At 36.6% G+C, this 25,407-nt stretch overlaps 1 protein-coding gene and 1 long non-coding RNA gene across 2 annotated transcripts in view; both read left to right on the top strand.

Annotated features, from left to right (window-relative positions):
* The window catches only part of LOC148593136 (uncharacterized), a 396,995-nt gene that overhangs the window by 38,018 nt on the left and 333,570 nt on the right, over positions 1 to 25,407 (top strand). The gene's annotated exons all lie outside the window — the stretch shown is intronic.
* Positions 316 to 22,253, top strand: LMBRD2 (LMBR1 domain containing 2). The gene is made up of 19 exons (XM_088532104.1): positions 316 to 344; positions 4,899 to 4,961; positions 5,899 to 6,127; positions 6,583 to 6,662; positions 6,976 to 7,071; positions 8,130 to 8,297; positions 9,011 to 9,221; positions 9,935 to 10,009; positions 10,381 to 10,494; positions 10,863 to 11,046; positions 11,900 to 12,081; positions 12,837 to 12,970; positions 13,188 to 13,293; positions 13,900 to 13,997; positions 15,353 to 15,456; positions 16,652 to 16,698; positions 18,670 to 18,772; positions 19,880 to 20,009; positions 21,899 to 22,253. Exons 3-19 carry the CDS (start codon positions 5,954 to 5,956, stop codon positions 21,957 to 21,959), a joined length of 2,067 nt encoding a protein of 688 aa, XP_088388230.1. The 5' UTR covers positions 316 to 344; positions 4,899 to 4,961; positions 5,899 to 5,953; the 3' UTR covers positions 21,960 to 22,253.

The following is a 25,407-nucleotide window of genomic DNA, read 5'->3' as shown; positions in this document are numbered from 1 at the left end:
GCCTCACAGCAACTCGCGCCTCGCCGAGCGCGCGCGCGGGGTCCCGCCCGGCCGCCCGGAAGTCGACGCGGCGCCCGCCGCGAGGCCTCCCGGGAGATGTAGTTCGGCGGCCGTCCGCCTCCCGCGCCGCGCCCACAGTGCCTTGCGCGGCCGTGGGCGGTGACGACGCGGCGGGGCGCGCGGGACATGGCGGCGCGCGCGGAGCGAGGTGGGGTCAGGGCTAGGGCTAGGGCCGGGACCGGGGCCGGTAGCGGCGCTGCAGCCTGCTGAGCGGCGGGAGGATGGAGCGCGGCGCGGGCGGGCGCCCGCTGCTGCGCTGAGCTGCGCTGCCGTCTCCGTGACAGGTGAGGCGGGACCGGGGCGGCAGCGCCGCGTCACGGCCGGGCCGAGCGAAGCGCCCGGGGCGCGGGGGGCGGCCCAGCCGGGGCGGCAGCGCGGAGCCCCCCGGGCGCCCGAGGGCTCCCCCGGCGGGCCGGGCCGGGCCGGAGGTGTCTGCGGGGAGCCGCGCGGCCGTTGGGTTGCCCTCGGCCCCGGCTTTCCCCTTCCTCCGCGGACGCTCGACGGGTACGTTTCCGACACAGGGGACCATGTGTTGTTTATTTGTTTTCTTGACCTACGCAGAGTTAAGAGCACGTTCTGTTTGGTGGGTGAGCATGAAGCCGTCTGCTGCAGCAGCGTCAGCGTGCGGCGGTGCCTGGTTCGGCAGAGTCACGGTGATGGTGGCTCTTCTTTTACAGGATTTTACAGCTCTTCCTGCCCTCTGGGAGCACCTTCGTGTGCACGAGTGGGATTGAGGGACACAGAGGAGCCGTGTCTGTATCTTCTGGTCACATCACCGGCCACTCCTGTCTAAAACGCGCTTGGTGTTTTCACGCGAGGCTTCAAGATATTTATCCCAGTCCTGTTTCCAGTAATGTGATTCCTCACCCATAACATCCAAATTGCATGTTTGGAAATTGGTGAGGATGGAAAACTAATTCTGAGCACACCTACAACTCCACCCTTACTCAGCAAGCTGCTCCTAAATGCTGCCCCTTGTTTGTGCCACAGCGATGGGGATCGCTGTGCCTGCGGATCTGGAGACGGCCATGGAAAGCCTGGCAAACCACACATGGCTATTAAGTTGGATATAGTCACTGATGTGACTCAGCTGGCATTAATTTTTGTGGAGCAATAGCATTAATCATTTCCAGTTTTAACTAACATCAGGGAGTGATTCTTTAGAGGTTACTTAAAGGGATAATCAAATGATATATATTTATATATTTTAAAAAAAGAAACTGGCTAAATTTTACCTGCTATACTGCATCTCTTTTTATTTCTCATCTTTTAATCTTTAATATTCACTCTTCTTTCTCACCATGGGAGAGTGAATGTGAAAGTATTTGGTGAAAGGAAAAAAGTAAAAATGTGTGTTTTAAAACTCTAAATTACCAGAGTTTGTATTGTGGCACTGTTAGACTTCTGATTCTGTGATTGACCACAGGTTTCTTACTGCCTACCTGCTCTTTGTGCTTTAGGCTCAGGCTTCCTGAACAGGAATTTGTTATGCATGGTTGTTTTTTTTTGAGGTTTTTGTGGCAACCAGACCAGCTTTTGTATTCTCTGTTTCAGCTTCTCCAAATAGGTTGCTTTCTGCAATGTGTTCTTTCCATAGTACTCTTCTCTCTGAAAGCATCAGTGTCTGTGGTACTTAGCATCTCCAGTCTGAGGACCAGGCAGTGCCAAGTAAAGGAAGCGAGCTTACCGTGTGTTTGTGCTGTGGATTCCTTGCTTGTGTATGAATATCCTTATCTACCTCAGCAAAACATTTACTTTTTATGTACTGATCCCAAGGAGAACTCAGTTTCTCACTAGACCAGAATGCTCCTATTTTGCATGCAATCAGTGCTGCATATGCTTGTGTCTTTTTATTTTCATTAACAAATACAAAACCTGTAGTTTCCCTAAGTATTTATATGCCGGCAATTAAATATTTAATCCATTTAAGACTTTTCTTTGTTTCGGTATGGTTGAGGTTATGGATGCTGATGGAACGTCTGCGTGCAGTGGGACTCGTGTTTCTTAGGTGCCATGTGGATGTTTTTTTGATTCATCTCAAAGGTTTTTGTTGCCAGCTAATGCATCTGGGTAACTGCTGTGCTCAGTCTTCTCGGGCAGCCTGTGACTAGATTCTTTCTTCGGGTAGTTTTCTTGAGTTAAGATCTGCAATGGATATTGCATAATAAAGGAAAAAATGCACACACATCGAAGACTTGGATATGAAGATGGCTGGAAGGATTATTTTTAATGTTGCTTGATTTCTTTTTTTGTTTGTTTGTTTTGTGTTAAGATTTCTAAGGTGTGAGAAACCAAGGGAGGTTAAGTTAGCCCGTTGTTTGTTGATGGGCGTGCTAAGGGTTGTTAATAGTGAGTGGTTTCATCAGTCCAAAAGGTTTAATTAAGCACGCCTGTAAAAGGGGTTCTTACTTCAGCATGGGGCTTCAGAAACCTCTCAGGGTTGTTGTGGCAGACCTTATTTTTTGTTTTCCAAGGTAGATATACTGAAAGAAACTGATTAGCAACTAGATTTGTCACCTGGTGGGAAGGCAAAGGTCACTACTGAGCTACACGTGGGTGTTTTGCTGGGGTAGCAGTTCCCAGGTTATAGTCGTCACAGAGATGTGGGTTCATCCTCAGGGGGTAGGTGCTGTCTCGCAGATGTTTCTCTCAGTTTTGCCTGTTGCTGTCTTTGGTATCTCGCTCATAACTTGGTAAGTTCCTTTGTGAAAGATTTCTTTTCTTCTTCTTTGTAACTGCAATATGTAAAGTTTCAAATATAGGATATGGCAGTCATTCACCTCTGGTCATTTGGTTCTTCCAAAGTAGCTTAGCTGAAAATATCCAAGATTTCTGGAAGTGTAACTTTTTCAAATATGTTTGACCTGATCTACATTACCATGATTAAGAAGAACAGCAAAGACTGAAGTAGTTATTGTCTGAGGTACGAGAGGTATAAAAAACAGAAATGTGTTGACTGTCTTTAATATTTAAAGAACGGGAGGGAGAACAAGAGAATGAACAGCTTCATTTTGAGTTTCTGAAAAAAATCTTAGAACAAAGTCAATTTGTAAGCATCTAGACCATAATAGATGAGTAAAGCCAACATGGGTTTGTCAAAGACAAATTATAAAAGTAATCTAAACTCTTTTCTTAATAGACTAGCAGGTGAATTATATATGAGAAGAATCGCTTGATGTCCCATGTTTGGATGTTGATTCTGTTTCTCATGATGTTTTTGTAGCCAAGCTAGGGAAGTTTGGGAACTATTGGTACATGGAAAGGCAAAGCTACATGAATAAGGTCAGCTGCTCTGCTGTATTTTCAAAGCTTCCATAGTGAAGTTATGTGGTTATTAAAACTGAAGAGAACACAAAGCTCGGGGGGATTACAGACGTGTTTGAGTGTGTTAAGGAAATCAGGGTGCCTTGAAGATTCAGAGAAGAAGCATATGGCAGGGAGGGGATACGAGTCAGGGGAGTTCTGTGGCAGATGATGCCAAAGCAGGAGTTATCAACTACCCAAATACAGGGTGGAAGACAGTGTTGTGGTTGTTAAGGGTGAAGAATTTGGGAATTTAGTGAGCCTCATGTTGGTTATAATTTTCTTTGTACGTTTCGGTAAGATGTGTGAAGCAATTTTAGCCTCATTTCAGTGCTCCTGAGGCTATAGGTGGAATATTGTGTGGTTTCCAGACAGTTGTAGAAGCTGGGGAAGAGTGTCAAGGCGAATAGTAAGAAAGTTGCAGAAAATGAGAAAAATTCAAGTAGTAATTATATTCGTTTCCAAAATGAACAGTGTGTTAATAAGTCACTTTCATGCAAAATTTGAAAATAGTGTTACAGTATTACAGTTTAACCTGAGATTTCTGGTTAAAGCTGTGTTGGAGTCCACCTCAACGGGTCCTTTCTTTGCACAGGCACCTTATTCTTTTCAGAAATGAAATGCTGTGTAAAAGCCATTGCAGAGTTGCCAAATTGCTTTAACTGTTTGGGAATTAATTGTGAAAGTAGTAAGTAGCAAATCTTCAGGGATATATCACAGAATTATCGTCTAGCATGTCCTTTAGGACTTGCCAGTGTTGCAAACCTGTAACCTCTTAACTAGAAATAAGGCAGTTTTCACTTAGATCTCTCATCCATCCATGTCTGCTACACACTATCCTGAGAGATTAGTAAATGAAATGGTTTATTTCAAAAAACTTTGAAGAGGTTTAAAATTAATTGAGGGAATCACTAGTGGCAGTGTTTATTTTAAAACTGAATTTCTAGTTAAAAGTGAATGCATTGAAAATGCAAGCGGGAAAGCCATAGTAAAAACTTTTTTCAGTTCCATCAAACCACCTAAAATGGCAACTTAAATGGGCAGTCTAGCCTGTCCGAATAGAAGAGCAAACACACTGTGTGCACAAAAAATATATGAAGTGATAGGATAAAATTATGTGTACTTTAAAACATCAGAAACCTTATAAATAAAAACATAACAAATTGATGGAAGTCTTCTCTAATAGGTCATGGTAAGTTTGTGAATGCTTGTTTGATTATTTTTACTTACTGCCATAATTAACTACCATTTCCTAGATATAAAATGTACAAATTCTTCACCTGTCCCAGTATTTTTAGGTGCATACCAGCTATTAACCATTTTATCTTAGGGAATGATCCTTGCAGCATGACATGGATCAATTTGCCAGCTTATTTGTCTTACCAGATTTGGCATATTTGGTGTTTTGGAAATTCTTTAGAATGAAAAACCTTTAGCAGTTAATTTTCTAGAAATATATTATAATAATTCACATAAATTTACTTTTTTGTTGTTGTTATGATTAAATATTGTGAGTACCTTTGTTTCCTTTTTAGAGGGAAGCAGTGCAGATCTGCCGCAAGTGGCTTATTTTTACAGGAACGTTCCATGCCCGAGAGGTGCAGCAGCGATTGCAGACTGGTTGTGTGTGCTGGCAATCTGTGTGTGTGTCAGAAACAAAGAAGCCAACAAATGGTTGGATCTTTATGCTCTCTGCCAGCGTTTTCAGGGTCAAATCAGTTGTTGGTCGACAGAAGGGGCCTGCTTGACTTCTGTGGCAATTTGATTTAGCCTCTAATTTGGTCCTGCCTGATTCCTGTGTAAACGGGGTTTTGTGCAGCCTTTTCCTAGCTAGCAGCAGGCCTGTTTGAAATTGTAAGCATTCCTAACAGTCCCGTCTGTCAATAAATCCAAATGGTGAACAAAGCAAAAATATATCCCAACAGTACTAACAAACTAGTAATAACAAATGCTGAATGGAGACCTCTGTTTCTCTGAAGAACAGAAGTAGGATGGAAAGATGAATGAACTAACATGCTGTCCCTTATTACAAGAAATTTCAGATTGAGAAGTGAATCACCACTAGACTGACATACCCTATTCTTCCACTCTGTTAATTGTGATACAAAATTAAGAAACTGTCCATTTAAAACAATTCTCAGTAGCTTTCTAGAAACAAATTTGATTTTAAACCTTTCATCTCTCCTTTTCAAAAGAATTGACCTCTCCAAGAATAAAAAAGGAACAGAGTGAAGTTTCTTTTGAAACTTCACTATACCAGTCTTAAAAATTATTATAGTTCTAGTCAGTGACAAAGATTTGGCTTCTGGATCTGTAATATATCAAGAGGAGTAAGAGGAGTTATCACAGTAGGTTGCTAAAATGACAAAATTGAAAAGATACCCTGCTGAAAATCTCATACTTCATCTGATCAGAGTTCTTTTCAAGTGAGCCAAAAAAGGCTATTAGTGTTTTCATGAGACTTCTGATACTCTGTTTTCTGCGTGACTGTCTTCTAGAGGTTTTAATGTAGTGAAATGTTGTCTTCTTTTACAGTTCTAATTCACTTTCTTAACTGAGCTGCTCTGCGTGGCTGGAGTGAACGTCAATAATGAGTGGTGCAGCTTTGGCCCTTGAGATAGTATTTGTCTTTTTCCTGGCTTTATTCCTACTTCATCGATATGGAGACTTTAAGAAACAGCATAGGCTGGTGATCATAGCAACCTTGTTGGCCTGGTACCTCTGCTTCCTTATTGTATTTATACTGCCTCTGGATGTTAGCACGGTAAGAAACTTCTAAGGTTGTCTATTTAACTGAATAAATAGGTAGGTAATACCTCTTAACTCACAATTTCAGAAGACAATTACACCTTAAAAATAGAAATTCTAAACAAAACAGAATTTTCAAATGTATACTGTTAAAGTAAGTACTATTATTGTTTTAGTTTGACAATTTCTCTGTTTACAACTGACTTTCATATTTTTCATCAGGTAAACTAAAGCTTGCTTTAAAAATTCATTATTAATTTGTTTATAGTATATATTTTTTAAATTTGAACAATGTAAAAAGACTTTCATTTTTCCCGTTACTGGCCCTGTGTGTATTTGAAAGCTGATTTTTTGCTAGTTTAATTGCCCTCAAGTGTAAAAGTGGAATGTAAAAAGTGTCTTTTAAAAGCATTTTTTTAAATAATTATGTGCCTTGTTCCATTCATTAATGTAAAATTATGTGTATTATAGACTATATATAATCGCTGCAAACTTGCTGTTAACTCCAGCCCTCCAGAAAACAATGGCTCCTACGTTACACTTGCTCCAAGGTACGAGCTGTATGTCTTCTTCCTTAGACTGTTTTTAAATAAGTATTTTGTAAGGGAAAAGAAAGTGAAGGAAATGCATCTGTGTCTATTGCTCGGCATTTATGCATAACAATTCTTTTCAAACTTTCAAGGTAAATATTTTTAATGGTGATTCAGTTTATTCTTTTAGATGTATTTGCAGTTTTTGACCACTGATTTGATGTGTATTATGCACTAGCCATATTCAAAGTATTTTCTGGATGGGGGAATTTATAGGAAAAAAAATCTGTATTAGAGTGTACAACTAACATTAAGCTATCTTCTGTTATTACAGCAAGCAAAAATGTTTCAAACCATGGAGTTACATTCCCAATGGAATTATGCCAATTTTCTGGCGTGTTGTATACTGGACATCACAGTTTTTAACGTGGTAAGTAAAGCAAAGGAATATGACCACAATACTTTTATAACATCTTAAGAGTCTTACTGTACTCCTTTAATCTTAAGTTTATATATCACTCCCCCACAAAGCTGTCTAATCACATCTATTACTTCTTACTGAAGAAAGATTTCTAATAGTGCATTCAGTTGACCTTGTATTTCTTCCGCACCTCTTCAAATGAAAACTATTTACCTTGATTCACTTTTGGAGTAGAAACTGGGCAGTTTGCACTCAATTTTTTTTATGGGGAGGTGGTGTGAAAAGGTTTTTTTTTTCCACTTACACAACAGTAAAATTACTTAGAAATTTCTGAGTTGCATTATAGCTTATTAGGTTTTTTTTTGATCTAGCTTTATGAAACCTTGTTTTGTTCCTGTAACGTCTTGTGCAGAAGACTACTTCTAACTGTTCAGAAGTTTGTCTTTTTCCATTCTCAACTTCATGTTCTTTATCTCTAAGAATAGATGTGAGCATGATAGTATAAAAGTTATTACTAAATAATAAAATATAGAGGATCTTTCTCTCTAACAGGACTCTTATCCACAAGGTATTGGGCTTTTGTAGGTTCGTTCTTTTTTTTATTTTTTTTTCCTTTACTCTCTGCATGTATAAAATGCAGGTCTATGAATGATCATTATTTTGCTAAAGTACCCCAAATATAACTAAAGGATCTGAAGCCTTAGGCAAGGTCGAGCCCCTTGCTCCAACAAATAATGTAATTACTTTTGGTCTAGATCAGTGTGTGGTGTCTAATTAGCTAATAATCAAATTACCATCTTTGTAGCTCAGGAAGATAAATTTTTGCTAAGTGTTTGTTTTGTTTGTTTTTTTACGGTAAAGCTAGCTGCCATGTTTTTATCTGCAATTTATTTATGGCCGTCAGACCAGTGTATCTAGAATAAAAACATAGGGTAACTTACAAATTTTGCTAGATGCTTGGGACTTTTTTAAGTTAAAGGCCCTGTCGCTTTTTGTCACTGATACACTTTTGGTCTGGCTGAGTTGTGCTGTTCTTTTTTGTTTTTTTTTTTTCTCTTTCTTCCTAGGATTCTGTTACCCTTCATGCAATCGTATGCGAGATCAGGAGGGTTCTCCATTACTGGGAAGATTAAAACTGCATTGATCGAGAATGCAATCTATTATGGCACTTACTTGCTGATTTTTGGAGCTTTTTTAATTTATGTGGCTGTAAACCCAAACTTCAATTTGCAATGGTAAGAACAATGATGTATTGCACAAAATCTTTTAAAAAAATTATCATCACAGATACATCTTCTGTAGATGAAATGTGTTTTCTCTTTGGGTTTTCTGGTTTTGATATGCAGGTTTGAGGAATACCTTTATATTTGCAGTGTTCCCCCCCTCCCCCCCGCCCCCCCAACAAATGCATTTGCAAAGCTAGTACTAAAGCCTTTTCAGTGTTTTGAAAATAACACCTTTCAAAATATGTTTGTCAGCCAGTACCTCCTGTGTAGCAGTTCTGTCTTAATGTAGAGTCAATTTAAAGGCCTTAAGGTAAGTCAAAATCATTGCTGTGTGTAACATTAGTCTTACAAGTTATATACTGTAGCTCCTGCTGCTTAGTTGTTTTCAACTTTTGCTGCTGAAAGAGGCTGTTTCTTGTAGGGATGCTTTGTTTTAGTAAGTTTGCCACCTTCATGTTGTTTCCTAAAGCAACAGATTCCTTTTGTTTTCCTCCAGAGAGGGTACTCTGAGCAAACAACCTCATGCCTCTTTCAGAAGAATGGGAAAAGTCATAGCAGCTTTAAATGTGGCAAAGTATTAGATTGTTCTTGAACAAGCAGAATTACGTGATACTGAGCTTGTTCCTGTGCATTTGTACACCTTGTTCCTGCACAGATATTTCACACGCGCTCTTTTCGTGTGTGTAGGTTGTTCATTTGTTTATATATTTATGTATTTTTAGGAACCAACTTCAGACTATCGGGATAGCAGCAGCAAACACCTGGGGTCTCTTTCTTCTCGTGTTGCTTTTGGGTTATGGTTTGGTGGAAATTCCCCGTTCTCACTGGAATGGGGCCAAACGGGGTTATCTTCTCATGAAGACATATTTCAAAGCTGCCAAACTGATGACCGAAAAAGCAGATGCAGAGGAGAATTTAGAGGATATTATGGAGGTAGGTAATTAACTTTCCCTATAAATATAAACAGTTGCCATTAGTCATACCTGAATTTCCCGGTGTTGGAGGGAAGGAGGGCATTTGTGTCAGAAAAATGTAAGTAGCACAAACATACTGTGAAATATCTCTAATTTTTGAGAGTATCATTGTAGTTTTCCACTTAATGACACTAGGTCCTGCATAAAATTCAAAGGAGAAATATGGCTTGACATGAAGAATTTATGTCTCATGGCAGCTCGAACGCCTTTTGATAAGTCGAAGGACGGTCTGTGTTTATATAGTCTCCTTTTGAACTAGACAAATGCGCTTCTAGTTCCATCTGCCTAACATCTACAATTTATGTGCATTCTCTTTTAAATGAAGTTGGTAAAAATTTGGACGTGAGTACTTAATTTCATTCAAAGGCTGGTTCTGTCTGCATTGCCTACAGGATGAAGAACCAAAATATAGTTCTCATTATGACTGATGAGCTGTTAGAACTAGTTTTGACAAATCTTTTCTAGCCATTAGGTAGCATCTGTTTATTACTGATGCAGGCCAAATGGTCTCTGGAAATAAGCAGGAGATGAGATACAATTTAAGCAGAGTACTAGGATACTTACCAAGCTGCTTAAATTAATAATATTAAACTAAACCAACCTCTTTTCCTACAACTAAAACAAGAAAGGATTTTTCATTTATTTATTTATGTGGGTTTTTTTTATGCACAGGAGGTTCGTAAAGTAAATGAAAGTATCAAGTATAATCACCCTTTGAGGAAATGCGTTGATACAATTTTGAAAAAGGTAACTAATTCTTTATTTTCATCTTAATGTAAAATCTCTAATTTGCATTATGACTTCCACTGACTACATTTGAGTTAAAGTTCCTTATTCAGTATACAACAGCTTACAATGTATGTTTTATCTGCTTACTATACACTAAGATAAGTATTTTTTTAAGAAACAGAAGGTGATCATTCTAGAACAGGAAAATATGAGTTTTTCTTTTACTAGTGGAGGACAAATACTGCTACCAAAACCTTTATAAAAAGGAAAATCAATATTTAGAGTGAGCATTTAACTTTTGTGAATGTCCAAAAAATACTTAAAAATAATAACAAAGAACACTCTCTACTGCTTCTTCGTAATTCAGTCGATTTTCCTTCTCCTTCCAGTGTCCTACAGAGTACCAGGAAAGAATGGGCAGGAACATGGATGATTATGAAGATTTTGATGAAAGACAGAACAGTTATCCGAGTGAAAAAAGCTTGGTCAAACTTCACAAGCAGGTATGTTGATAGCCCTATTTATGCTAATGTCATGAGAATACATGACAGTCAAATTAAGAATTTCTGTGCATTTTGATGCTTCATTTGTTTAGAATAGTGCATTTCAGGATTACTACTTCTGAAAACTTTTTGCAGTTAGAGAAACATAGTTCGGTATGCCAGCTGACTTCCAGAGAGATTATGATGAGAGAGCTTTAAAACTCGGGATTCTTGTATATCTCTTTCAAGAGAATTAGCTTCCTGTTCCTTTGGACTTACAGAATAAAGCTTTGCAGTTCTCTTATATGGGAATTTTTTGAGGGATTTTACAAGGCTTTCTCGGAACAAGGATGTTGTAACCACAGTTTCATGGGATTTATTTACTGCAGGTAATTTATTCAGTACAGAGACATCGTCGCACACAGGTCCAGTGGCAAATTCTTTTAGAACAAGCCTTTTACTTGGAAGATGTGGCAAAAAATGAAACCAGTGCAAGTCGACAGTTTGTTCATACTTTTCAAACCCAGGAATCAGAGAATAAATTTTTTCAGTATTTCTACACACCGACAGTTGGTAAGTGCTATCATGCAGATTTTAGATATGTGAAGGAACATCTGGTACCTTTCTATGAGAAAATTAGATAGTTTTACGTAAACAGCTCAATTATCTTCGAGGGCAGCAAATGGCCATTCCCTCATATAAGCACACCAAGATGTACATCAGCTATTGATTCATAATTTTGACCATTAACTTAAACTTTCTACAAACTTAGTAACCATTACATGTTGTAATAGCAGTAGAAAAGTAGAAAGAAGTCTTAAAAGAAGAAAGAAAAATAGAAACTTTAGGTTAGGGGATTGTGGTTTTTGTCTATGTTTTGTGGGACACAGCTCTTCCATTAAAAGTGAGGGAAAGGAGTCTTGTCCATCCTATACCAAATATTTGAAGATGTGGTTCCTTGTGCATTTTCTAAGAAAGTACCTTGTCCTCCTTTTGCTTTAATTTTAATTTGTTGTGTGATAGTAATGAGTTATTGCTAGGTTGTGTCAATATTGTTTTATAGCTTAAGCTTTGCCCTTGGAGGATAGCTGAGGAACCAGCAAATGAAAACTTGGTTGCCCGTCTTAACTGGACCCAAAATGTAGGGTTATACTCCCCACCCTCTGTGCGAAATATTTGCAAAACTTGCCTCCCAAATCCTACCCTCCTTTTCCCAGGTCTCTAGCTGATTGCTTAGGACTGAGCCAGTTCTCTAGACATCAGAAAAGCACTGAATTTAAGTGAATGGCACCACAGATTCCAGTCTTTGTTGTAAGGGCAAGTATGAAGCTTAGGACAGTTTAAGGCAGTTTCATTTCTGGTTGTGTAATTTACATAAGCTGATTTGGGATATGTATGTACGTCTGTTTTTTTTTCCTCTCTCCAGAGTGGTACTGGGAATGTCTCCTACGACCATGGTTTTACAGGGTTCTTGCGGTTGTTTTGGCCACGTTCTCTGTGATTGTTGTGTGGTCGGAGTGCACATTTTTCAGCACAAAACCCGTTTTATCCCTATTTGCAGTTTTCATCCAGCTGGCAGAAAAGACATACAATTACATATATATAGAGGTAAGTTTGAGAAAATCATTCAGCAAAGATCTTTATGGTTAGATTGTGATTACAATAATAGTAGACTATTCTGGTTTTAAAATAAGTCTCTGTAAACAAGCTGTCAACTTCCAGAGGTCTCTAAAATACGTACCACCAAATTTGGCTTCTACAGAGGAGGTCCCTCTTCTTCAGTTCTTGCATTTCTGTATGCAAGACAGTGAGCCAAGTAGTACGTAGTGGAAGAATAATTTATGCAATAATAGCCTGGAACTTAGACCTTTAGACTTTTTTGTCTGATATGTCCTTAATGAGCCATTTATGCAGCCTTTCCTAGGTATTAATTTGCTACTGACTAAAACTTAAGCCCTGAGAGGTACAAGTAGCCTAAGAGTGCTCAAATTTATCAGTAAAGGAGCTGAGTTGAAAAATCCAGTACACTAACACTAAAGGCTGAATTTGTATTACTGCTTATTTTGGGAAGAAAATGTCAAATCAATCATAGTAATTACCGAGACAATTATAGTAATTTAATTTGTATAAAAGAGAGAAGTAGCATACATGTTCCTTGAGTAGCTTGTATTCCCTTACATGAAGGGCAGGATGCTTTCAAATTAAACTAGTAATAAAACCTCCTGCTCATATTATTGTTCCTTCTCAGAATGAAAAATTGTACTGTGCTATCAAAATGTTGCAAACATAGGCTGTAAATGTTAAAACCCTGAGCAGAGTTCTAAATTCAGGTGCTGCCTTTTTTTTTTTTTTTTCTTTCCTAGATGGCCTGTTTTCTCACTATCTTCTTCCTAAGTATCTGTGTTTACTCTACTGTCTTCAGGATCCGTGTATTTAACTATTATTACTTAGCTTCACATCATCAGACGGATGCATACAGTCTCCTTTTCAGTGGAATGTGAGTACATAGTATAAATTATGCTTTTCTGAACTAAACTTTCTGCCAAATAATTAAAAATATACATTAAACTTAATGTTCTTTTGTTTATGATCATAAGGATATAAATTCCATTAAACTCTTCATCATTATTCCACGTTGTATCTAGCTATCATTTATTAATATTTCTAATGCAAGGAATTGTGGTTATGTATTCTTTCAATTTACATTTATACAGGTTATTTTGCCGTCTTACTCCACCATTATGTTTGAATTTTTTGGGCTTGACTCATATGGATGCAACAATTTCTCATAAAAACACTCAGCCAACTGCTTACACATCAGTAAGTGTAGAAAAATATATTTTTGAAGCTTCTGTATGATTAAGAGGAAAAATATTACCCACACTAATTGTCAGTAGCTCCATATTTCTATTTTGGTCAGTTTGTGCTAAAGGGTCCAAGCTGTAGCTTCTGCTAGCTTCAGTATATGAAGTGACTCTGTGCTTTGGAAGCAAACCTAACTTGCCACTGAAAAACAAGAGATTGCTTTTAACTGAAGAACTGATCTTGAAGGGTAGTCAGCCACCTCTGCCTTTGTTACCAGAAAATAGCTTATTGGCCTAGAGATTCCATTTTCAGCAGGTACAATCATCAAACAAGTTCAAGCTGATTCTGTGTTGGGTGAAGCAAAAAGATGTAGTATCCGAGAAACCTGGGAGTGAATATCCTGCCAGAGGTGACTTTATTGCCTGGCACTCCAGGTCAACTGCCTAAAATAAATCTGTAGTGGTAATTTTAAATTTAATTTTAAATTTAAATTGTTAACTAAATAATTATTACCTGCATTTCAAAAACTACAAAGCAATGTGTATTTGTGAAAAAGGCAAGATACCTTTCTGGATATGTCTAGAGTATGTAGAATTTATTCTTGTACTATATTTTTTCCAGATAATGGGATCTATGAGAGTGCTGTCCTTCATTGCAGATGGATTCTATATATATTATCCAATGCTTGTTGTCATTCTCTGTATTGCCACATATTTCAGGTAAGTAATTTGCAAACAAATGCAGAGAATCACAGTCCTGCTTTAATAATATTAATTTTTTTGATTAGGAAGAGATTCTCCTTCTAGCACTTGAGTTGTGACATACTAATAAAAGATGAAACTTTGGGTCATGAACTTTCCAACAGGCTCATAACAAGTATCTGATGAGCTACCAGACCATTTTAAAAGCATGGTGGTTTAAATTCTGGGATACTTTTTTCCTGAACCAGAGATTGTTGGATGTTGGAAGGTATTTGACACAAGTACTGTATGTTTGCCTTGTCCTCGTATTCTTCCAAAATACCTGCTCTTGACCACTGTAAGAGATGAATTATCCTTGGTCAGTCCCTGTTTGGCCATGTTTGTGTTTGCTCCTTCAAATTTGCATTGCCATTCATTCAAGGGTAATGTATAGTTATGAATTATGTAGAACGCACTGCAATACCCTGAGTATCTATATTTTCTGCACATCCGTAAGTAATAACAAAAGGATCTAGTCCCAGCTTTTCCCTGTCTAGCTTCAGGTTAGGTAACGTACAGTGATGGGAAAGAAAAAAATCATCAGTGTCCAGTATTACAGTGAAAAGGAAGGAAAGAAAATGAACAAAATAAGTCACTTTGCTTAAATTCTAATGCCTTCTAAGAACTCAGGTATATACAGAACTAAATGTTTAATGAAAATCTATTAAGGAAAACTGTCTCCTTCATAAAATCCAGAAATCTTAAAGTTCAGATAGTCCAGGAGTGCATGTCTCAGCGTAAGTATATGGCAAAGCCAAGTTTCAAAATGATATAGATGTTGCTGTTTGAGAGGAAAACAACAACAAGAAAAACACTGGTTACATTTTCTAGAGGGAAATTGAAAACTTAGAGTGTGCCAGATGAATGAAAACTGAGATGAAAGTGGCTTCCCATGTTACTGTGGTTTCAGAAAATGCAGAAATCAAAATAGTGGAATCTTCATAGTGATTTTGTTCTGGCAGAGAAAAGTCAGGGAGCTAATACAGGTATAAATTATATCTCAGAGAACTGCAAGCAGTTGTTCTATTTTAAATTATTTGCACTGCTCTCAGATCATTAAATCATTTGCACTACTACTACTATTAGTATTCTCCTCTCCGAAAGTACAATTACTACATCGCTTTTATTTGGATTTAGGAACTTGTCAATCCTCTAAAGTTTTATTTTATTTTATTTTTATTTCTGAGTAAGTATAATAATCTTTTCTCTATTGCTTGTTTCTTTAGTTTGGCCATGATTTCTAAGCAAGCTGTTTTACATTTTGCACTAGACTATGCCCAAACTATTAATTGTAGATTAACAGAGGAATTTGCTTATTCTTCTGCTTTCACCAGTTTAGGAACCCGTTGTTTGAATCTTCTGGGATTCCAGCAGTTCATGGGGGACAGCGAAATGACATCTGATCTGATTGATGAAGGAAAAGAACTGATCAGAAGAGGTAAATTACAGCCTTTATCCTATTTTGCCTACAAGAAATAATACATTGTTGCATTAAAGGTGTCTAAAATGTTGCAAAAAACATGTAACAATATTTTGTAAATATTTTGATACCCATTGAGGCAATAGATTCACAACTGTGTCGTTGCTATATAACCACATTGGTATTGGACTTCATTCACGTCCAAAATAAAATACAAACTTCTATTACTGTCTAAATTTTAGACCCTGGATGAGCTGTGTTTTAACATTCAATTAGGTGGAGCTCCTCTGATGTTAGTACTGATCTACTACTGGCTTGATCTAAGGGTATTAAGATCCTGTGTAATGATAATTAGCACCTCTGGTGTAGCACCTAATTTTAATGTTTATTGGATAGGAATCTTCCAAAGCTTTTCCTTCCAAATTCTGTCATCTATAGTTCTTTTTGCTGTTTCAGCTCACTAACAGTGCATTATCACAGAAAGCAGGTAATGCTGTGGAGCTCTAGTTACCTGCTGTTTTGGAGAGATTTTTAGACTCTCTTGGTGGCATCATTTGTTGGTGGCATCATTTGTTGAAAGTATCCTTTAAAGTTATTCTAAGCTGTTTTGGTTTTTGGGTGAAGATTTAGAAGTTAAAATATCTGGATGCACTGTAATACTGCTGTTCTTCTTTCACAGTTATTAAAACCAATGAACTAGATTTATTTGTACCATGATTATTTCTTTTTTTTGGAAGAGAAGGAATGTTGCTCGTTCTCTCTAACAGGAGATTGCTTTTTGATACAGTTATGTTACATTTCATCTGAAGAGTTGCTGGCAGAAATTATGGGGTTGTTTTTAAGACCAAACAGAACTTGAGCCATTGTCAAATTGAAATCTTTTGCTTCAGTGTCACCTTAACATCATACTGTTTCCAGCTCTTTCTAAAAATTTCCATGTGCTTTGCCATCCATCTGAATAATACCTTGGGACAAGGCGCAAGCCTTGGAAACCATAGTCACTGAATTTTAGTGAAAAACTCCATAATGATTGACAAGCAGCTCTGTCTGTGTTTTTGTTGTCTGAACACTGTTTTCGGTAAAAATATTTGCTCCTAAATTTTAATTACATCTGTAAAATATAAATAAAAGACATAATACACACACACTCTTTTTTTCTGTTGGTAGTGATTTTCCGTGTGACTAAATACAGACAATTTTTTTCTATTCCTAGAGAAAAGGAAACGGCAAAGACAGGAAGAAGGTGAAAATCGAAGAAGGGTATGAAAGCATTTTAGTTAATTATAATAATAATGTATTCCGATATCTGATAGCATATTTAGTTCAACCTGATATATTTGACCAAAGAAAATGTCTCCATGTAGTTGGAGGAGTCAGTTTAGTCTTGCAGAGTAGTCTTGGCTGAGCAGAGAAAAGATAATTTTACGTTTTAATTATAAAAGAAGAGGGAGTACTTGCGGTCTCCTTACTTGCATCCTCATCTTACTGAATGTGCTGTGAGATGGACCGAACAGGTGCCTACAGGTGTAATGCACATACTTCCTTATGTTAAATCCCTTTTAGAAAGGATCCTGATCTGTAAGATGCTGAATATTCTGACATGGTTTATTTTCAATCTCTTCTGTTGATACTACTCTGCTTCCAGTAAAATATCCATTTTAGAAGGAGCAGAAATGTAGTTTTTCAACCTGAAAGTTATGTACTCAGAACCAGTAGTATAATAACGATCAAAAAGAATGATTGAGAGAAGAAGGCTGTTTTTTGTTTGTTTGCTTTGTTTTGTTTTGTTCTTGTTTTTTTTTTTTTTTTTTTTTTAAAAAAAAGGCAGTTTACCTCCTGTTAGGTCAGGCAACCTCTGGGATCACTAGATCTGACCTAATTTCCTCCTTTTCATGCAAATGCACCAACTGCCTTAGAGGCAGGAATTAAATTTAAGACAAGAGGACTGCTGCCCTCAGTGATTAATTAAAGACACAAACAAAATGTTTGGCTAAATTAATGGTATGTTCAGTTTTTCATTAATTTAAGATATTCGGTATTTAATACAAAAAATTAGAATCAGAGAGATAAATCCAACAGATATGTGCAAAAAGAACTAGGTGGAGGAAAAGAAAAATATTACCTGGAGAAAGGCAAGAAAAGGCAAGTAATGTGCACTAAAACCACTGGACTTTTAAGGCTAGGGTGCCTTGAATTCTTGATGACCTTCTATACTGAGCAGGTAACTTCCTACCTACCCACCCACCTCAAAAAACAACAAAAAAAGTCATGTTGAGCACGTTTTTAAAGGATTAGGTAGAAAATATGATGAAATCTGGTAATTTTAGAACTTGTCCTTTTGCCAAAACCAAGCAAAAGCAAATGCACGAGGCATTTGGTAGATACTGTGATAATCCGTCATTTCACAGTTGTGACAAAGAACAATTTCAATTTTAACAGTAACTTCAATCTCAGATTTTACCTGTTGTATGAATTTGTATCAAGTATTGCATTTCTTCATGAATGTTTTCTGAATTATGTGTTTTACTGGGTCATGATTATTCAGTGTTTGAGCCTTCTGCAGCTGAGAACTGTTAAAACTCATGACATAAATTAGAACAGTAGCTTCAAGTATTCCAGTTCCTACCAGTTCACAATCTGGAATCCAGATAAAAATCTGAAATGTATTGAAGTTACTTGAACTATTGGAAAGGATTCTGTTGGGAAATTAAGGTGTCATCTAGAAGTAGCATGTGACATTCTTTAATACTCACTATAATCTGTAGTAAAAACTATAAATGCTAAAACATTATATGATGGAATGAAAACACAGCAGAAGTAAACTTGAGTCATCCAAGTGTTTGTGTTATGAGTACTTGGACACTTTAGTGTCCTACCACTAGGTGGAAGCAGAAACAAAACCAAATAAAGCAATTGCCATCCTCTCACCATAGCTTGGGGCAGCTGGACATACCTGGTCTTTAAACTTAATTTGTAGCTTGCTTGATGTGACTCTTTCTTCTAATGAATAGTTATAGTATATAGGGACATATATTGAGTTTAATTTTTTTTTTTAAAAAAAGTCTTACCTGTACAAGATACAGATACATTTTAAAAATATTTCTTTTCTATTTGATATGGATGCCCAATTAGGTCTAAATTGTGCATTCAGAATATCTCTTGATCCAAGTTATGCCCTAGTTTGCCATCCTTTACTTGCAGCCCATATTTTATTTTTTTTCCTTTTTCCAGGAATGGAAAGAGCGTTATGGAAACAGAGAAGATTCCACTAGAAGCAGAGCTGTCCACACAGACCAAAAAGAGTCCAGCTTCTCAGAAACCAACACAAGTAGGCGTAAGTTATTGAGGTGTTTTTGTGCGTGTGTGTGTTTTTTTTTTTCTCCTTTATTTTAATATTTTGTCTCCAGGATGCTGATTATATAAATAACAGTAAATAGTTTCCTGTTTGTCTTAGAAGAAAGTGCTGAGACATTCCCTTTTGTGGCGTGGTACCATCTTGCCCGTTAAAGCCATCAAAAGAGAGTTCTGAATTTCCTCCTATCTTCCACACTTCTCTTTCTAGTTCAGGTTGGAGGTTCTGACTGGTCTGTTACAGGGACCTCTGATGGGATGTGTAGTATTTGCAATTAGAGTAGCAGTAGTCAAGAAAGACTTTATTTGGGATACATCTTGAAGTTGAGGGTTTTCTATATATTAAAATTTCTCTCTACTTCAGTCTGAAAGAACCTTTTTGCAAACAGAAATGAGATTAGTACCAAAAAATATGAAGCCAGTAACCTTTTATGTGAGCACTCACTGAATTGCTGTGAAATGAGCTTGTTCAGATTGCTACATGTGAAATTTTTGAGAAAGAAGAATGAAGTGTTTAAAAAAAAAAGCTTAGCGCTTTTGTTGACTTCTCTAACCTTGCCAAAAAAGTTTACTTGTAATTCTGTAAATGTTTTCTATAAATTTTATGTGATAAGATGACATGAGAAATGAGACTAAACAAGTAATGTGACAGGTTGAGTGAAGGACTACTGCAAAGCTGTTTACAAAATTTACTGAATAAAAGGAAGAAGTATCAAGGTATTGAGGCAACTGCTTTCAAAAACAAAAGCACTTGAGAAGCTGCAAGGCAGGCAGAAGCTTTGAACATGTTTTTTATACAGAATTGTGGTGAACTTTCCATTCTATTACAGTTGGAAACCTAAATTTTCAATTGTAGACTAAGTAAGTTCAATGTTAACCAAGTAAGCATAAGGTGATGGAGTGAATTGCAAAATGAATTAATAAACTTGTCCTCTTTAAGAAAGAATGCAGCCAGAAATAGTTTGATATTAAATCTATTCTAAATTGGGCTTAATCTTTGGGCAAGATGTATTATTATATTTTGAAAAGGAAATGCTAAACTTAAAAACTTATATAGAAAACAAATATCTTTCCCTCTTTTACTGTTCAGCATTATCAAAGTACACTCGATCAAATGGCAGGACCGAGAGAGATCGAATAGAACTCCTCCAGGATGCAGAACCTTTGGATTTTAACGCAGACTCAGTTAATGATGACCCTCTTGAATCAGAGTCTGGAAGGTAAGGAATTGTCCATTTTATTTAAAGTTAATATAAAATTGAACACTGATATCTTCTGTCTTCTGACCTATAACCACCATTTAGTAATGATAGTTTTTCTTAAGAGTTCTTTTCTTCCCCCTCTCTGATGATGCAGGAATTCTTAAAACCAGATGACACCCGGGGATTTATTTTTTTAAATATTTTACAAATGTCTGGGGTAGGTTTGAGTTGAATATTTAATATTTTATTGATGTAATCTTCAATACAGAAGTGAAGAAACTGAAAAATGACCTGCATACAACATGAGGCTTTCTTTAATAAGATTTCAGAAAATTCATTTGATTTCCCTACGGGAAGACCGTCATAAAAATTGCAGGAAATAAAACTGAGTATTAATGGGCCTGTACTTGTGGGAATATACCTGGAGCTGCTGAATCCAAATAAAAGATAAATATCTGAATCTGTTGGTCATAATGTCCTCACATTGCACAGTGTAGCTGTGTCTATAATAGAGCTCAGCTCCAGCATCAAATTTCCCAAGTCCTATATCTTATTAGCTGGTAAGCTCTGCCCATATTTGTGAAGGAAATTTATGGGCGTGTATTGTATTTAGGCAGTTACAGTTTAAAACCATTTTGTGATAAAGCACTTCATAAGTCTTTTTAGGAGCAATTATAATTTCTGTTACTTTTCAGCTATAACTATCATACCAAACTGAGTAAAAATACAGAAATGGTTTTCATTGACTTATAACTTCAGTAGCTGAACTCCAGTTCCACAATGTCTCAAGAATCTTGTGAAGTGATCCTAATACTTTTTACAGATTGATTCAGTGATGTTAGTTGATACTAGTAACTCATCTTGTCTAATCTAACATCCTGACCTTTCAAAAGTTTAAAAAGGAGCTAGCCGAGCAAGAGTTTAAAAAGGAGCTAAAAAAGAGTTTAAAAAGGAGCAGTTTTAAAAACTGTTGGTTTTTATACAATTACAACAATTGTTTTTTCATACAATGTATAATTGGGATAATAATCTACAAAAATAAAATATGCATATATAATTTTTTCCTTTTCAAGTACACTGTTGGAAGTCTTCTGGCACATGCACAGACTTTGCAACATGGAATATTCTGAATTTTTGATTTAAGAAGAAAATCTGGAGAGCATAGTTGAGCCTTCTTCTAGAAACCTTCATTTTGTACAGATGATAAATCAAAAGTAATTGCACTTAAAATGCAAATTTATTTGAAAACAACTGAAGTCACATTGGTTGTTTAAAAAAATAAATAGAAATATATGTTTGATTTTGTTTTTTCCTGCAATGCTTATAAGCATTCTAGGACACTGTAACAGCACTAGAGAGACTAGGTCCTAGCTTTGGGTCCAGGGTTTTAATAGCTGCTGCAGAGATAAAATACATTTTGCATGTGCTGGCATTTACTTCTGCTATTGGACTAGTGATCTGAGACTTCTTGCCCCCAACACTTTCAGCCCCCTTTGCCCCCTTCCCAATATCCAGCCATTTGTTTTAATCATTTTGGATGTTGCTTTTCACGTAGGAATGCCTGCTAGAACCATCCAACCAAAGAACTTTTGGATGTTGGTTTAAAATATATACTTGCATATTACTGTTTAAAACAAAAAAAAAAAAAAACAACTTTTCCTTTGTAGAATGAGAATCCAAGTTTCTTTAAACTCCATGTATTCATGTCACTGTTTCTGTTGGTCACATGACACTTAATGACCACCTAACAAAATCTCATGAAAACAAGTAACTCGGTAGAATTTCAGATCCTATAATTAATAGTGGCACATTGTGTATAGAGTGCAATGGGATTCGTATGATTTCAGAGATCCTTATTCATTGCTTTTTTGCGACTTTCTTTCTTCTTGTTAATATCCATTATATAGGTACCAGCCTGGTGGAAGATATTTGTCAATGTCTCGAAGCAGAATATTTGATGATGTCTAAACTCCTTAAAGCTAAAGAAAATTCAATAGAAATCTATTTCCTACTAATTGATTGGAAAATACTGTATTTGTGATACATCACTGAACTGGAAAATATTATTTCCGTTTAAAGAGAGAATATGAAGGAACAACTATATTCTGGACATGCACCTGTATGAAAACTCTACCACCTGTGTCAAGATTATGCTTCTTCTATTGTAGATACTGCTCTGCATCAGTGTGGGCTTTTGTGTCATGACCAAAAGGAGAAAACTAATCAATTAAATTACTATGGAATAAACTGATAAATGTACATAAGGCTCAAATGGAATTGTAACGTAGAAATTTTAGGAAGAGGATTTTTGGAAGGATTTTTTTCTAAACAGCCAGAGAACATCTTAATGCAGCCAAGGTGGAGTTGTACAATTTATTATAGTAAACACTTTCTAAAATTTTTCTAATGGAACTTTATGCCTAGTCCAGAGTCTAGTGAATTACTTCAGGCTTCAGCAGCCTTTGAATCAGATCCTTTATAACCAGAAAGTTTGAATGGCTGACTGTTCGTCATAAAATAGGCTGGCATAAAATTTGGAGCCATGTTTATCAGTCATGAAAGGTCATCTTTTCTCCTCCAATACTATATGCAGTTAAATGGTTTTAGCATGTGTAAATAATTAAATATGGACCTCAGTTTCACTATCACTGTCATATGAGCATAAGTGCAATAGCAAGAACACATTATCCGAGGTAAGATGCCTGCTTATGGTTTTTACAGGTATTAATTGAAAATCATAGCACATTAATGGGTTTGTAGCTGTAAAAAAATGTAATGTGAAGATCAAATACTGAAAATTTACAGTTTGCACATGTTTCAGGCACAGTTTAAAATTTTGGAGTATTTCTTTAGAAGAAGGGAACTATACAGCATGACTAGATTTGTAAACACTTCTGATGTCCCAGCTGCCCTGGTTGCATTATGTTATCTGTCTTTAAGGTGCCTGTATTTTACACTAAGCTGTTGCAGAAAAGAGTAAATGCTTGTTCATTTAAATGCCATCCAAAATGCCAATTATTAGTGGTATAAAATATTTTAAATTAATTTGTGGTGTAGGTTTATTTTTAAACTGCAGTTAGCTGGATAAATTTTCAAGTTTAATGGTAAGGTAAAAGACGTAGTCATACTTATGATATCTTGAGAAACTGGATTAACTAAAAATGTTGCTTTATTGCAGTTTGTCTTATGTTTTTACCACTTTGGAGTGTTCTTATGTGTTCTTTGCAAAGTGTTGGAGACTGAAATATAGAGGTAGTTCTGTCATAAACACATAGAAATTTGTCATGCTTCAAAAGCTTAACAATCATGCATTAAAAAACCTTCATGCTCATCATGTCTAAAAGACAGGCAGCCCTTAAAGCAGCTAGGGATCAGTTATGCTGAAAATTTACATGAATCAAATGTTCTACTAATTTTTAAAAGAAGTCCCCTTTTTTTTTTTTTTTGAAGTGTTAATGGGATTCTAACTACCTCCTCTGATTTAGTACATTAATGGTAGCACTGAATTGTTACTATGAAGAAGAAAAACTAGTCTGCTTGTCTTGAAGCAATTGCATTAATAAATGGGCAGACATTAGGTAAGGTGAGTTCTGCGCTTGGGTGAATACAGTGAATGACAGCAGTCCACATTTATCCAAGCATGCACAATTTCCAAAATACATCTAACAGGTATTTTCATTTAATCACAGTCTTATGGCTGCATCAGAGACTAGAAGCAGAGAAAATGGGAGACACTTTTATGCAGTCCATTCTTTTGCAATGCTAACAATTTTATATTAGATGTATTTAGAAAAAAAAATACTAGATTCATCATTAACTGAATAGGGTTGCTTGGTTTATTTGTGTTCTTGAACATCATGTGAATGTACCTAGACTTGATATTTCTGTTTAAGATTTACAGTTATCTTGCTTGCCCGAAGTTTTTCTTAAAAAAAAAAAAAAATTCAGGTGAAATAAGTTACAAATTCTTCATTTAACACCTGAAATGTCACTACAAATGGATCTAATTAAGTGCTAATGGGCCATCACAAAAAGGATATATTTTTTTTCCTGAACATTTGTAAAGTGTCTTCCTTAGGTGCTGTGACTGCAGAGAGGTGGGTGAAGCCTTAATGAGGCCTATTTATGTTCTCAGAAGTGAGTAGAATTGTTGCAAACAGAAGTTTAAATGCAAACTTGGTTAGGATTTTTTGTGCAAAAGTTAGCTAGTTGCCAGTGTAAGCCCTCGGTATAATTTTCATCAAATTAGAATATGAGGAGTGGAGGGTATAAATGAACAGCAGTAGAAGTTCAGTTGCTAGTACAGATATTCCTGCCTAATTGAGGTGGGAATCTCCTGGCTTTTTTCAATGTTGCAGTGTAGTAACCAGGTAACCTGGGGCTCCTTTTGGAAAGCAGGAGGAGCAGAACCCCTAAAATCTTTCTGAAGAGATTCCCCCTGGGGAGAGCTGGTAGTTCCCGCCTGTCACCCGTTCCCTGGATCCTGGAGTTTAACCAAGGAGTTGATAGTGAAGCCGGGATTTTACCTATATTGTTCAGTGCTGACCAGCAGATACCCTTGTTCTAATTAAGTGCAATTTAGTAAGTGATTAATCTAAAGTGTGTTTAAAGGTAATTCCAAGTTCCTATGGGAAAAAATATGGATATTTTTCAAAAAAGAAAGAGGGAAAAACTATAAAAGAACACTGGATAAATAAGGGGTTTGTTTTTGCTTGCCTTTTTTTTTTTTCTCTTTTTCCTGCTTGAATAAATAATAGAGAACTTGGAGATTAAGTGCCTGAAGATTCCCCCGCTTCACGGCCAGATTGTGATAACGCTTGCTCAGTTCTTTGCTGCTGTAGCTCTACTCTTAACAGCACTTCAGCTTAAAAAAAGTTAACAGCATCTCTGATGTGTTTAAGCAGAGACTGCACTATAGCATAATGATGTTGCAACATATTTGATGCTCCAGATTAGGTAAAATAACTGCCTTGTACCTGTGCTCTTGGAAATTGAATGTTAGGGTATTTATTCTGCCAGAATATGGTCATATATGGTCATATTTATTTATAAGTAGAGTGACAGTTATATCTCTATATTTTTCACTTCCTGAATTACTGAACAGTTCAGGTGTACTTCCATTTCATCATCGTTATCACACTGTTTCCTATTAAACTGTGAACACAAAAATTAATTAAAAAGCTTAATACAAATGTTTGAATATCCTATCAAGTATTTAAACCAGTGCAGAGAATCCATGCAAATTGTAATGAGTTTTGGAAAATAAGAGTGAAAATGGTACCTGCTTTAATAATGTCAATGGAGAGTGGGCAACTTATAACTATGGATAGCCAAAGCTCTAGTCAAACTTACCTGGAACTTAAGTTCCTGCTAGATCTCAAATTCTGTGTTTTTGGGCATTTAAAATATACATATT

The sequence above is a fragment of the Tinamus guttatus genome, unplaced genomic scaffold, assembly GCF_059628265.1.
Source record: "Tinamus guttatus ecotype Peru unplaced genomic scaffold, ASM5962826v1 Tinamus_guttatus_pri_ptg000455l, whole genome shotgun sequence".
Lineage (NCBI taxonomy): Eukaryota > Metazoa > Chordata > Aves > Tinamiformes > Tinamidae > Tinamus > Tinamus guttatus.
The sequence above is the reverse complement of the archived record's forward strand: the minus strand, read 5'-3'. Positions and strand labels throughout refer to the sequence as shown.

Coding starts and splice junctions, on each gene's coding strand:
- LMBRD2 (XM_088532104.1), top strand. CDS start 5,954: ATGAGTGGTGCAGCTTTGGCCCTTGAGATAGTATTTGTCTTTTTCCTG. Junction 12,082..12,836: donor ACAATTACATATATATAGAG/GTAAGTTTGAGA, acceptor TTTCTTTCCTAG/ATGGCCTGTTTTCTCACTAT. Junction 16,699..18,669: donor AAGGTGAAAATCGAAGAAGG/GTATGAAAGCAT, acceptor TCCTTTTTCCAG/GAATGGAAAGAGCGTTATGG.